The 15,709-nt window shown below is 36.2% G+C and overlaps 1 protein-coding gene across 1 annotated transcript; it reads left to right on the forward strand.

Annotated features, from left to right (window-relative positions):
- The first annotated feature begins 907 nt into the window (after window positions 1-907).
- On the forward strand, window positions 908-11,796 carry RSL24D1 (ribosomal L24 domain containing 1). Its single transcript, XM_074234644.1, has 6 exons — window positions 908-1,055; window positions 3,917-4,030; window positions 6,860-6,932; window positions 8,731-8,794; window positions 9,912-9,997; window positions 10,686-11,796. The coding sequence occupies exons 1-6, from the start codon at window positions 975-977 to the stop codon at window positions 10,757-10,759; spliced, it is 492 nt and encodes a 163-aa protein (XP_074090745.1). The 5' UTR covers window positions 908-974; the 3' UTR covers window positions 10,760-11,796.
- Window positions 11,797-15,709: the final 3,913 nt, after the last annotated feature.

Here is a 15,709-nt window from a genome sequence, read left to right on the forward strand (position 1 = left end):
AGTTATTGGCTTCATTTTCTTTTCCAGAGTCATCACAGTCCAGTGGCAGGATAGAATTGAGCTAACCACTGATGGCAGTGGATGGCTCTGGATTCTTCCTTGGTTAACCAAACTCAATGCACTCCACAGCACTTGCTTCATGGCCATTGGAACAAATTGTTCACATCAGCCCATTCCACCAGGAGGCCTTCACATGCTTGGGTTAGATATTCCCTCTCCCTCTGTCAACTCAAGGAAGGTCAGGTATATGTTTATTGGGGTGAGGTTTCTACATAGCATGCTTTAGTTTCTTGGAGCCACAGGTGACACTTAGGTGGACCAAGTGGACAAAGGTAGAAGTAGCTCTGTAAAAAAAGTTTGGCATCCCTCATACCAACCAGAGGTACTAGAAATGTAATCAGAAAGACCTCCAACTACAAATCAAAAGTGGATGATACTAAATTACAAAAAAAAGTATGGTTCCAAAGAGATACAAACAAACACTCTCACTCCTTTTCAGAGGTGTCAAGTCAATGTGAATGTTTTTTTTCATATATCCGTCTGTTTCTCCCCCTTTTTTGTTTTTAACATTATTTATCATATAGGGCAATTTTTTGGAAAGGACCCTCTGCCATCCCTTCTAACTCTATAACTTCTCTGTGCCTCAGTTCCCTCACTTCTAAGCGCATGGGACTGGACTAGATGGGCTCAGGGGTCTCTCTGCGCTTGCTGTCCATCTATGATCCCTGGGACTGATGGCTCTTCCAGGGCTGAACTTTCCGTTGTTTCCTCCAGGGGGCACAACTGCAGGAACGTTCCATCGCTTGTCGCCCTCAGTAATGCCCACACGGTGGCGCCGGAGGGCCCGCGTCTGTCCGAGGTGGGGGGGGCCTACGCGAAGCCCCGGAAGAAGAAATGTACTTCCGGCACACTCCTGCTCGTCACTTCCTCTCAGGAACCCTGGTCTTCAGGGAAGGTGGCCGCCTGACTCCAAGATGCGCATCGAGAAGTGTTATTTCTGTTCCGGGCCGGTGTACCCGGGGCACGGCATGATGTTTGTCCGCAACGACTGTAAGGTGAGGCCGCGTGGGGGGGGGGGCGGGCCCGTCGGGGTCAGCGCGTGTCGGGTCTGGCCCGCGGCTCGGGGGCCCTCAGGTCCCCTCCCCCCGCTGCGGGCGCACGTGACCGCGCTCTTTAAGGGCCCCCGCCCGCCCTAGTCTTTCCGGTCTGACCCCGGGTGCCGCCCCTCTGGGGTCTTCATTTAAACGCTAACTATGTAGTTCAAAAACACGAAGCTTCTTCTCGGGGCCGCCCCTCCCCCGTCAGGATTCCGGTTGGAGAATGGAAACCCCACGTGGTCGGAGTTAGCCCCTCCCTGGGGATACACTTCCGGGGCAGCGGGCGTGGGCTGGGTTCCCATGACGAGGGAGACGCCGCGTTCCGGGGGGGGGGGGGCGGGGAGGCGGCCCCCAAACCTCCCAGTAGGAGCTTTTAATACTCACTTTATGCGGATTTCGAGGGGGGGCCCTCCCTGACTTCATGGAGTCAAGGCCAAAGATATTTATTTTCATGTGCGATCGTGAATAGATTTCAGGGGACCTTTGAACTCAAATGGGGAAAAGGTTATATTTTTACTGATTTCTAACTAAAATCTAGCATTTCCTTCAGCCAAATTTTTTTTTCCAAGAAAAATGGGCAAAGAAGCCAAGATTCCATTCTCCATTCACTGATTTTAGTTGTACTCTGAACACATCATCCTATTAGACTCCAGTGGCTCCCTGTTGTCTCAAATATTACAAATTAAAAAAGTACACTGCCATTGAAAGACCATCATAACCCAGCCCCCTATTTTGCCAATCTTTTTTATTATTATTATTTTTTTTTGCAAGGCAATGGGGTTAAGTGTCTTGCCCAAGGCCACGCAGCTAGGTAATTATCAAGTGTGTGAGTCCAGACTTGAACCCTGGTGCTCTATCCACTGTGCCACCTAGCTGCTCCTTTCCCCAGCCTTTTTTTAATGCCTTACATACTCTTGCATTTGCTCTGTCAGTTCTAGGCATGTTTGGAATATTCTATTGGTAACCTACAATCCCTCTTAATTCTACTGCTTTTCCTCTATTAATTATTTGCTATTTATCCTGCTTGTAGCTGGCTTTGTTTATATTTGTGTCTTGTCACCTCCTTTAGATTTTGAACAACTAGATGGTGCACCAGCCCTGAAGTCAGGAGGTTCTGAGTTCACCTACTAGCTGTGTGTGACCTTGGGACAGTCACTTAACCCTCAATTGCCTGGTATTTAGGGCATCTCCAATCATCCTGATTCATATCTAGCCACTGGACCCAGATGGTTCAGGAAGAGAACTTGATAAGACAACATCACCTCACTTAAATCCAATTCATATGCATGTTATGATACCTCCCTGACATCAAGGTTTTCTTCAAGAATGAAGGGAGGACTAACATCAGATCACAAGCTCCTTGAGGGCAGGAACCTCTTTTGCCTCTTTTCTTTTTTATCTCCAGTATTTAGCACAATGCCTTGTATAGTAAGGTTTAATAAATGTTTATTGATTAATATGGGGGAACTGAGACAAATCCCAGAATTATATTTTGCCTTTGTGCATGAGGAACTTTTCTTTATGCAGAATGAGAATCTGGTATGCCTGCTGTTTTTATAGGATTGTTTAAACAAGGAGTGTTTGCTTGAATTCTCAAATTAGAAAGTTCTGTATTAATACGATAGTGGTATTGATGTCATCTATTTGTGTATCTTCTGGGTACTTTTGAATTAAGCAGTTTAATCTATTTCTTAGGAATGACTACTTGTTTGCCTGCTAACCTATTTTCATTGAGTTGCCTTCAGTGTGTATAATAAGCAAACTCAATTTATACTTTATTTGCAAACTTCCAAAAAATTAAGTACATTTAAAAGTTTTCTGCCATTGTTCTTGCAGAATGTAGTACAAATTATGTTTAAGACTCATGAAACTGGGGCTTCTAGGTGGCACAGTGGGGAGTCAGGAGTACCTGAGTTCAAATCTGGCCTCAGACACTTAATAATTACCTAGCTGTGTGGCCTTGGCCAAGCCACTTAACCCCATTGCCTTGCAAAAAAACCTAAAAACAGCCCTAAAAAAAAAGACTCATGGAACTGAATATGTTTAGTAGCATAATGAAGCATCACTGGTTTATGTTCAGATATAGAAGGAAGTTGGATTATTAGTTATATTAAGAGATCATTAAAGAATTTTGTTTATTTTTAATCGGTTTTGTGAGTAGCAGTATTATCATTTTTCAAAAAAAATTTTTGAAATAAGATTTGTGATTTCATCTTTTTTTTTAGGGAATTCCAGATGAGGAACTCTTATCAATTCCATGTAGCTCTCTGATTCTAGCTCACTTTCCACTTTATGATGTGTCTCATTTATCAAAATAGCAATGCTGAAATTGAGTTAATTTTAAAATTTAGTTTTTGATTTAGAGGAGACATTCAAGTGTTTTCAGCTTAAATATTTGAATCTGTTAAAAAAGTTATTCTTTTTTTAAAAAATCACCTGACCTCCATTTAATTACTTCTTAAAGAAATATGCAAAAGTTCTTGAGAATAAAGGTTGATTAGACATTGACCTTACTTTCCCTAAAAATCTTTTCATTCTGGATGATTATTTGGGGGGAGGATTTAATGTTTTTTAAATTTGTAAAAATGAAACCATATTTCTAATGATTCCAACCTCAGTGGATTATTCTCTGAATTTTTTTCTGAGAGTCAAGTGTTAGAATGCAAACCCTGATTGATTTTAAAATGAAGTGGGTGACAGGAAATAGCAGTTGTGTTTCTCAGTTTTACTTTGCTATGTTTGACTTGGGACAATAACATTTTGTTTCAGGAGAAGCCTTAATGCTAATTTATTTGATTTTGTTTTTATTTTTCCTTCAGGTTTTCAGATTTTGTAAATCTAAATGCCATAAAAACTTTAAAAAGAAGCGCAATCCTCGGAAGGTCAGATGGACTAAAGCCTTCCGAAAGGCAGCTGGCAAAGAACTTACAGTGGTGAGTAAAATGGAATGGGAAGAGTCTGTTTATTTCTCAAAACAATGATTTTTATTTGAGCAATACGTGATAGCGTTGATCATCATCTGACTTCCTTTAAAATGATTGTCTAGTTTTACCTTTCTATTGACTTTCTAGCTAATATGTAATTCTCAGAAGTTGTTAAATATTGTAACTGTAGAATTCAATAAGAGAAATAAAACCTGGCCCAAGTTACAGCATGTAGGAGTATTCTGCTGTATTCAGTCATTAAAAAATTCAAATCTTTTGCCATTATGAAAATAAAGGGGAGCTATGGCATAGATAATTCATTCATAGATAATTTTTCCAATTCAAGATTTGATAAGAGATAAATTGCATTTTAGGAAATAATCTGATAAGGAGAAATCATACATTATTTAATAATTTTTAAGGAATTCATCCATAGCAACTTGCTATATTCTAACCAGACAAAATTGGTTAAAGAACTTTCTGATATTTATTGGTAATTACTGTGGGGAAACAGAGAGCTCAGTATCTTATAATCTAGGTGTGAATTTTTTTGAGATGAGTAAGGAGCATATCTAATATTCCCCTGTTGAAGGGTCTGGATTACAAAAACAAAAACCTAAACAAAGAAAAGAAAATCCTAGTTGATTCTTTTAGGTGGGGATTCCAGGATTACTCTATTGCTTTCTTGCAAAGTTCTTAGGTACTAAGAAGTGAATTTCAGCTTTTTAACATTCTAAAATGGAAAAAGAAATGAAGAACTAATAAAAAACACTTCAGGAAAACCTAAGAGGGTCAGTATAATTGAACCCATGAGAGAAAGTCAAATTAGAGGCTATATATGGTATGCAGGACAGTGTGTGCAGTTAGGTCCTGCTAGTCACAGAGTGGGTAGGTAGAGAGATGATTAGAACACTGTCCCATCCAAACCAGAAGGTCTTCTCCATAGAAGTCTTGATATTGTAAGTTCTGATATGTTCTTAAGTTGTTTGTGACCCCAAATTACTACATGAGTTAAGTCATAGAAAGGGGGTAAATATAGAACTGCCTATTTCATAGCTTAGAATTTCCTCAGAAGGGTTTTATTTAAGCAATTGGTTAGAAAATATGCTAGAACAGAGCTCTGCTTTTGTTTATTTTGCCTCTGTAAATTTTGTAAAGTGATAATATATTACAGTACCCACAAATGAGAAAATGTATAAGTGCTTCTCAGTGTAAGTTTCTGTAAGTTTTCACTTTAAGCAAACAAATTGTAGTAAAATTTGACTTATTTAATGAACAGATCTAAGGACATAATTAGGTAGTAAAGTATGGTATGATGTCTGAAGGCTTAATAAAAATATTTAGGGGAAAAAATATTGTTTGACCAGAGACATAGGACCAGAACTCAGTTAAGTCCATTCCTAACTTTTAGCATGCTAGATGATGTTTTTGTTCTATTCATCTGGGACACAGTGTGCTTATCTTATGGACAACCCTTTATTATTATCAGCATATAGATGATAGGGAGTCCTTTGTAATTGCTTCTTTCCCTATCTGGCTAATTACAGGAGAAATAATCAAATTCTTTAGCTAGGCCTTTAGTACTGGTACAATTGCAGTATTGTATAGGCTTCTTAAGAAATATTCATTTAGTATTTTAATTGTTAAAAAATCCTTTCTAATCAAGACTGTTTCTTCTCAAGGATTAGTTGTATTTTTCAGATTCAAAGAAATTAAAGTAGTTGAAAAAATCTATAAGGCTTTTTTGGGAAAAGCACTTATTGTAGAAGTTACTTCCACAGCTTTAAATATAAACTTTATTATTTTTTCCAATTAATAGGCATTTGTTTCCTTTACCTCTCATCTACCTCCCCCCATGACTCTAAAGTTTTCTTTATGTTAAGTCAGTTACTTTTCTAGCAGGAGGTAGGTAGTGTACTTCCACTTTAGTCCTCTGAAATTGGATAATTTTTAAGGAATTGAGAAAATTATCAAGATATAATTAGACTATTAAGAAAAAATTAGGAATCTCAAGGCTTTCTGGTAAGATTAATGATTCTACAACAATTTTACCTTCTTTCTTGGGACTTAGTTTGCTTCCCACTGTGACTTAAAATCTATACTCTGTTTTTGCATGTCTTAACTTAGAGATTTATCCTTTGAAAACTGATAGAAAAAATTTCTTTAGATGGAGAATTGCATTTGTATGGTATAAAATATAGGAAAATTAGGATTTGTGATCCTTTGTTTTTTACCTTTTCAGTTTACTAGTTTCCTGTTGTCGTTTTCCTAAATACTCCTGAAATACTCGCCCTCCTATCTCTTTGATTTAACCAGATATAAAGTGAATGCTTACAATGTATAGATTGATGTGGGGGATACAAATATGGATAATAGAATTTTCCTCTTCAGAGAACTTATGATTTGATCCCTCCCTTCTCACAGTTACCATCTCTTTACCCACTAGCTGGGGACTTCTGTCAAGAACATGCAACCTCACTTTTAGTAACAGGTTAGAAATTGACTCGGGGGCGGCTAGGTGGTGCAGTGGATAGAGCACCAGCCCTGGAATCCCTGGAGTCAGGAGTACCTGAGTTCAAATCTGACCTCAGACACTTAATAATTACCTAGCTGTGTAGCCTTGGGCAAGTCACTTAACCCCATTTGCCTTGCAAAAACCTTAAAAAGAAAAAGAAATTGACTCAGATACTGGAACCAACAATCAAAAGTCATGATAAGGTAAAAACTCAAATTTTATTACCTTAGCAGTTTCTTTGGTGTTCTTTTAACTACTTGTTAAAGATAAACTTTGTATCTGTCTTATAAATGCATGACTTTTCTTCTATTCTTTCTTTTCAGGATAATTCATTTGAATTTGAAAAACGTAGAAATGAGCCTGTCAAATACCAGAGAGAGCTATGGAATAAAACAGGTAACAAACAAGGGCATTATTGAACATTTCAAGTCGTACTGATTTGATATAAACACAAAATTTTGTGACTTTTTTGATGGAGGAACTTCTTCCTCCCCCACTAAAATTGCACCCCTTCTGTAACATATGATTATGTCTTAGCTACCTTTGGTTCAGAGAAATTAATGAGTAATATCTTAATTTATTGAATGCCAAAGAATAAATATCTAGGTAATTTTTTATTAGGCTGTGTACAAGAGTTTACTTTTAGATTTTCTATAAAACAAAAAATTTGATGCTGTTTGGAGATATTCTTGAGTTTGACAGGGGTTAGGGACAGGTGAGGGAGGAAAACTAGAATACAGATATTATTAATGGAGTATTCTTTATTGATCCAAAGCTACATAAAGTAGCTTTAGAAGTATAAAAATGTATAGTATGATTTGTTCATAAAATTAGTATCCCACCCCAGGGTTGATATGGGAATCAAATAAAAGTTTTTAAAAGTTCATTTCAAATCTTAATCCTCTCAATGCTAGTTATTGTTATTATTTAGAAAACGATACAAGCTTCTGTACTTTTTCATGTTTTAATTTTAATTTTGATTTTTTCCAAACATAGACTAATTTCCTTTACTACTTGCAAATGATGGAGGAATCTGAAATAGGTGAAAAATAAGAGAAGTTAAGAGGCTGTGTTTTGCAAATAGCTTGCTGGGTCTCATGTTTCAGGAGAGGGGATTTGCTTGACAGAATCCCAGATGGTATTCTTTGACCAAACATGCTACAATATTTGAAAGTACTGTTTTGAGCACCAAATAAATGTATACTGCTTAGTTTGTAGTCTAATAAATCACTGTAGAAATGTTTTCCCTTTTGTAGCAGCATGAATTCTTCCTATTTGTTAATGTTTTCATTTTTACCTATACTTCTAAGTGGTGATTTACTTATAGCCTACATTCTCAAAGCTAGCTTTTCCATATATATATATATATATATATATATATATATATATATATATATATTATTTTTATTGTTTGAGTCTCATATTAACTCTTGGAAATAGCCTGGATAGGTAGTATCCTCTTTTTGCAGAAGAGGTAATTGTGACTCACTGAGATTTGTTGACTTGTCTGAAATCCCATAGGTGGCACAAGAATCTGGGTTTTTTGTAGTTTTCTAACCCAGCATTCTTTACATTTTGCCTCATAAAATTTTACTGCAAAGTTTCAGTGTCAGTGTGCTAGTCCTTGGAATATTTTCTTACTTCTACTTGGGGTACAGCAACTCCAGTTTTGTTTTTTTATGCTTTATAACTTTTAAATCTTTTATAAGTAAGTCTTATAATTTTCATAATCTTTAAATAGTGACATTAAATCACATTCATGATGCCCTTAAGAAGCAAGTTTAAACTAAGCAGTGCACATGCTATTGCACTGATAATATTTACCTTTTAATATAATTCTCTTTCTTCTTTACTTTTACTGGTTATCATTAGTTGGTAAAGCAGAGTCTTCATCTCTCCTTAACTTTACACCTTCATATATTTTGCAATTACCTGTGTCATCTCTTTGTTACAATACTTTTCTAAGATTAAAACTGAAGAGCTTTTAAGGTCTTAAAAATTAGAGAAGTAGTATTTATGAAAGGATTAATTAATGAAGAATTAATCAAGAATATATAGCATGTTGAAACATCCACACTATCCTTTTTTTTTTGTATTGAATATTTGAATTCACTTTTAATTTCAGTGCTTTCTAAGTTAAGATATTGAAGAATTAAAGAAGGAATAATCCAAGCTTAATTTTTTTTTATTGCAGTTGATGCCATGAAGAGAGTAGAAGAGATCAAACAGAAACGTCAAGCTAAATTTATAATGAACAGGTGGGAATATTTGAATAAAGTAACTGTAGTTACATCCTTCCTAACACTGTGCTGATGAACTTTTTTAATACTTTATACCCTACTCCTGTTTTGATATCTTGAAATCTTTTTTGACATTGTTTGACCAATTATTCAAGTTTATTATTGCACTTATGGTATTGACCACAACTTAAAATATTGTTTAAGTGGTGTGTTTTAAAGGTATCATTTGATACCTTTGATTCCTGTAGTATTGGAAAATAATAACTGCAGAAACTCTCTGAGTTATTGGTATTTAGAAAGACTGTCTCATTGCAGGGGAAAAAACAAATAAACATGCTTCACTTTCTATACTTTATTTGTAAGAATTAGCAGAGAGAACGTCTGATACTTGAGAGTCATTCATTCCATAAACTGAGAATTCTTCAAGTGTTTGCATTGTGCTTGTATGCCCAGGAAGTTTCACAAGAAATGGAATTACAGTCCCTCCTTATAAGGATCTTGCAAAGTCTATCATATGTTATGTAATTAGAGAAGAGAATAATTAATAAAGCCCTAATTGTGTGGAAAAAATGATTTCCAAAGTCCTGAGATACATAAAAGTGATAGAGATCCATTAAAGCTAGAATTATCAGAAGCATGCTTCCTCTGTATGGGAATACTTTTTAACAACTTACTAACATAGATTTATTTACAAAGTATTTAGTGAGCACCTTGTCTATAGGCTGTCCCTAATATATTAGCGCAGTTTGTTAGTAAAGCCAGTTCTTAGAGTATATATAAAGTTCTGGCTGCAGCACAAAGATGAACAATTACTGCTGTGAGGTAGTTTTATAGTTTAGTTTGGGATCCAATGGCTAGCCACATAGAACAGTTAAATAACATCGGGTGTCAGAATAAATATTTGGCAATGTGGATTGGACTGATTGAGGAACCTTGGAGAGTAGACCCTGAGGGCAATATCCTTGCTGTTTCCCCATGTTAGGATCTGTGCAAATTTGTTTTTAACATTACTTAAGTAGGTATTCCCAGTTGGCATTGGTTGGATTAATAATAAAATTTGAGCACTATGTAATGATATTGCATCTTAAGAAGATTATTATTCCAAATTGTGATTACTTTTTATTTTCTACCTTAGATTAAAGAAGAGCAAAGAACTACAGAAAGTTCAGGCCATCAACGAAGTCAAACAAAACATCCACCTTATTCGGGCACCTCTTGCAGGTAAACACTGTACATGTGCACTCTTTTTTTAAGCTGAATTTATTTCAAAGATAAGGGATTTGATGTAAAAATTTGGCGTGCTTGTGATACTTGAAGAATATTTATATTGCAGAATTTCAGTATTACAAAATAACCTAAAAATAATGCTTAAAAATAATACAATATAATTTATACCCTTTCTCTGTTCTTGGTCAAAGAGTAATATTTTAAACTACAGTCTTCCCTTTGAATTCATCTAACTATTCTTAATTATATGAGTTTGTTATGTGAACCATGTGGTCATTTTGGAGTATGGAAAATGAATATACATTTATACCCTAATAATTTGTAGGGGACAGAGAGAGGTAGGTGGAATTTGCTTTCAAACTAAAATTAAGTTCTAGTATAGGTCAACTAATGTATATAACAAATATTGACTGGTAACATCTATATAACAAAGATTTCTGATGCCTAGTCAAAGGCCGACCTCTTTTTAAAAATATTCTTATAAAATAACTAGTATGACAAGAAGTTTGAAGTCTCCTGAGTTCACAGTAGAAACTAGGTAATACAGATTTCAAACTATTAGTCAGATATGTCTAATAGTTGCTGACAGAACTTTTTTCAAATAGTTAAACATGTATTTCAAAGTGGATAAAGCTGTTATAAATTTTAGTCATAAGATTATTCTTTTCCCTCTTTTTTTCAGGCAAAGGAAAGCAATTGGAAGAAAAAATGGTGCTCAAATTACAACAGGATGTGGACATGGAAGATGGTTCTTAGAAATCTCAAAATGTCCTGCAACCTTCACTTTGTATTTCTCTAGAAATTATCTTGCAGAGTCTTGTACTCATGTCCATCAGTGATTTATTTTTCACATAAGTTCAGTAAAATGAGAGATCATTAATATGCATCTCTTCCATATTGTTATCTATAAACTATCAAATTATAAAGCTGTTAGAGTGGTTTCAAGGTTAAAACTGCATTAAATGGAAAGGCTTTTGAAAATGGTAAAAGTGCTATTTGTAATTACAGAAGTGCATAGAAACAAATTGGCTATATCATTTGGATAATGACTAAGCATTTATCTAATGCTATAATTACATTGTGCTTTAAGGTCACTGATGTATAAAATAAAACATTTCTTTTTAATGTCTTCCCTGTTTTGTCATGGGAGTGGAATATAACTGTTTATTGAATAATAGTTTGTACAGTAGTTGGTTATAAATTATCTTTTCTACTTATTGTCAGTTAAAGTCTTACTACTTTGTTTTGCTATTGTCTTGGAACAATTTAATACAGAATACTTTTATAAACTTAGCATGAATATTTTGGTTGGTTTGACTGTGGTTTAGTTACCCCTTTGTATCTTGTTGCATGTCTTGGTTGAAGATGGGGTTATTCATCCCTGAAATAGCAAGCCTTGTTCATTTGAATTTTGTATTGTTCTCGAATTCCCATTTTAGGATGCTAGCTTAGGGAAGTTTCATTTTTCTAGCACAGGGATAGTTTTAAAGAAAGAATCCTAAAATCTTCCCCCCCCGCCCCCCCCTTAAGATTTTTTTGTGACCTTCCTTTAGAAAATAGCATCTTATCCTATAAGTTACCATTTTGTTTCCCATACTTAGTGGGTTTGAGTCAACCTCCAACTTGAAGATGAGACCCAGATTTGTCTACCTACCTATACCTTTCCCAACCTTCAGTTTTACACTTCCAGCTACCTATTAGACATCTTAAACTGGATTTCCCAAGGGCATCTTAAACTCAACATGTCCAAAACTAAGCACACCTTTCTCCCTAAGCTGCCTCTCTTCTCCCTGCCCCAATTCTGAATTTCTCATTACTGTTTAAGGCACTGCTGTTCTCCCAGTCATCAGTATTCCCAATCTAGGTGTCTGTCTTCACTCCTTACTTCTCCCATCCCATCCTCTTATCCAATCAGTTGTCAAATCTATTATTTATATCTTTTTAACATCTCTCCTATTTGTCCCCTTCTCTCCTCTGACACCCTAGTGAAGGCCCTCTTCACCTCCTGTCTGAACTAATGTAAAGGAGCCTACTGCTGGGTCTATCTGCCTCCAGTTTCCACTTCAATCTATTTTTCACTCAAATGTCAAATAGATCTTAAAAGATCTGACCCTTTCATCGCCCACCCCCAGTGGCCCTCTTTTACTGCCTTGATCAAAGAGAAAATCCTGTTTGGCTTTCAAAGCCTTTCCTAATTTGATTTTCCTAACTTTCCAGTCATTCACTTTATTCCCCTCCAAGGACTCTGCACTCTGCATTCCAATGAAACCAGGTTCCTGCCTTTGCCTTTCCTGACAGCCTTTACACTTGCCATATTTCCTTCCTGGAAAGCTCTCCTTTCTGTCCACCTCCTACCTAAAGTTTCATATACCACATTCCTTAATCTTGGTGCCTTTCCTCTGAAACTACCCCCCAATTTGTTTTGTGTGCACCTTGTTTGTAACTACTTATTTGCTTTTTGTCTCCTTTATTAGACAGATTGAGCGCAGGGACTGGTTTTTGCCTTTGTATCCCCATTGTTTTAACACAATGCTAACAAAAAGGGTGCTTAATAATTTCTAGTTGACTGACTGGTAAAAATGGGAAAAGGATTGTAAAAATATTGCATAGGACTCAGAAAAAAGATGAACTATAGGATGGAATAGTATTGAAGTGGTATTAGGATTTGTCAGTACTAGGCTTTCGTTACCTGTGAGTTTGAGGGAGTGGTGGGAAAGGTATTTAATGGAGAGGATTGTGTGCTATCCTTAAGAAAGAGCCAGATTTTGATTAAAATCAGAGTTAAGATGCACAACAACAAAAAATTAAAGCTAAGTACTATAGCTATGGGATGAGGAAAAAGGAAAACTGAAGCACTGAATTTTACTACACCACAATTAAACAATGGCTGTTGATGTTGAGCCATCAAAATAAATTTCATTATATATCCATTGTTTAAGAAGGGAGGAAATCTCAGTAAAGAACTGGAAGAGGGACCTCATTGGCCACCTCATGCAATTTTTACTTGAAATGAATGTTAGAATAGAAAGCTCCTTGAATAGGCATTGTTTCATTCCTTGTATCCAATATTCCTGGCAAATACAGCATATGGTTAATAAATGCTTGACTGTTGAAAGTGAATCCCTTCATATCTAGGGTCATTGAACTGCTTTAAGATCTTCAATGAAGAGGAAATTCTTTATCCTTCTACAGCAGCCCATTCTAATTAAATCTAAATTTGCTTCTTTACAACTTCCACCATTGTTCATGTTTCTGCCCTCTGGAGCCAAATAGGACTGCCCTCTGACCAATCAATCAACATGTTTATTAAGTGCTTACATTTTAATAGAAGAAACAAAGGGTAAATAATTAAGTACAGATACTGAGAAGATGGAAGGTAACTTTGGAAGGGAAGGCTCTAGCATCTGAATGGATCTGGAAAAGTCTATTGAACGTAGGTTTGAGTAGAGTCTTGATGGGAAAGAGGAAAGATATGAGGAAGAACATTTCCTGGCATGGGGTAAGAGGTAGGTATAAGTGTATAGTTAGGGAGATATAGTGTGTGAAGAGCAGAAAGTGAGATCAGGATCAGAGAGGGTGTGGAGGGGAATAAAATAGAAGATTAGAAAGGTAAGAAGAGGTTAGGTTGTAATGGACTTTAAATGCTAAACAAAGGATTTAATATATATATATATACATAAATTATATACATATATACATACATATATATGTACATGTTGTATCTTTACCTAAGAGTAAGTTACAGGTTTATTGAGGGAAGTTTTGGAAAATCTTGACAACTGAGTAGAGAATAGCTTGAATTGAGACAGGGCAGGGAGAACAATGAGAAAATTAGTCCAGGCTAGAAGTAATGAAGTAGACAAGGAGATATATAAATAGAGATGTGAAAGATACCAACAATGAGGTTTCACAAGAGGTTAGCTCTAAAGGATACTTGAGTGCATGTGAAGAATTGAGGTTGATACTGAATTTTTGAACCTGAATGACTGGGAAGATAAAAATGTCCTCGGAAGTAATAGGAAAATTTGGCAAAAGGGATGAACGGGGGTGGGGGAATGGGAGGAATGAGTACTGTTTTGGATATAGTCGATTTTGAGATGCATGTGAGGCATCCAGCTCAAAATGTCCAAGAGGTAGTTAATATACGAATGGAGATAGACTAGGTGGGTATAAATAGATCTGGGAATCATTCTTCTGCATTGAGATGACAATTGAACCTGTGGGAGTCAATCAAATTTATCAAGAAAGATCACAGAAAAAAAAGAAAGAGAACCCGGGACAGAACCTGGAGGATGCCGAAGAAGAATATATTCTTTTAAATAGTTGGTGACAAGACACTTTGAATCTTGAAGTTGCATGATTAACTTTTTTTTTTAGGTTTTTTTGCAAGGCAAATGGGGTTAAGTGACTTGCCCAAGGCCACACAGCTAGGTAATTATTAAGTGTCTGAGACCGGATTTGAACCCAGGTACTCCTGACTCCAAGGCTGGTGCTTTATCCACTACACCACCTAGCCACTCCCATGATTAACTTTTTAAGTCTAGCCACTTGACCAATTCTATCTGATTATACAATTGAGCAGCTCCTATTTCTCAAACTTGTCCATAAGGCAAAGGATTTTTTAAAATCAAATGTAAATAATTAATTTTTATAGCATTCATCTCACCTAAGAGTTCAGTAGCTGATGGAAATAAACCTGGCATAAGCCATCTTTTTTTTTTTTAAGATTTTATATATTTTGAGTTTTACAATTTTTTCCCCTAATCTTGCTCCCCACCCCCACCCCAGAAGGCAGTCTGTTAGTCTTTATATTGTTTCCATGGTATGCGTGGATCTTAGTTGGAGGGTGATGAGAGAGAAATATCCTTAAGGGAGAAAAAGTATGAGAGCAAGATTATATAATAAGATATCAGTTTTTTTTCCTTTCTTTGGATACAGATGGTATTCTCCATCGCAGATAGCCCAAAATTGTCCCTGATTGTTGCACTGATGGAATGAGCGAGTCCATCAAGGTTGATCATCACCCCCATGTTGCTGTTTGGGTGTACAATGTTTTTCAGGTTCTGCTCATCTCACTCAGCATCAGTTCATGCAAATCTGTCCAGGCTTCTCTGAAATCCCATCCCTCCTGGTTTCTAATAGAACAATAGTGTTCCATGGCATACATATGCCACAGTTTGCTAAGCCATTCCCTAATTGAAGGACATTGACTTAATTTCCAATTTTTTGCCACCACAAACAGGGCAGCTATAAATATTTTTGTACAAGTGTTTTTACCATTTTTCATAATTTCTCCAGGGTATAGACCCAGTAGTGGTATTGCTGGATCAAAGGGCATGCACATTTTTGTTGCCCTTTGGGTGTAATTCCAAATTGCTCTCTAGAAAAGTTGGATGAGTTCACAACTTCACCAACAATGTATTAGTGTTCCAGATTTCCCACAACCCTTCCAACATTGATCATTGTCCTTTCTGGTCATATTGAGAGGTGTGAGGTGATACCTCAGAGATGCTTTGATTTGCATTTCTCTAATAAGTAATGATTTAGAGCAATTTTTCATATGCCTGTGGCATAAGTCATTCTTGATGGAAGTTATGCTATTTATAACTACTGCTTTCTTTCTAAATTTTTAATGATTCGATTGAAAATTTTCCTTAGAATTCCCTGCACAAAGACATGCTCTTCAGCAGATCCTCAAGTCTATAA

Source organism: Macrotis lagotis, chromosome 4 (assembly GCF_037893015.1).
Source record: "Macrotis lagotis isolate mMagLag1 chromosome 4, bilby.v1.9.chrom.fasta, whole genome shotgun sequence".
Classification (NCBI taxonomy): domain Eukaryota; kingdom Metazoa; phylum Chordata; class Mammalia; order Peramelemorphia; family Peramelidae; genus Macrotis; species Macrotis lagotis.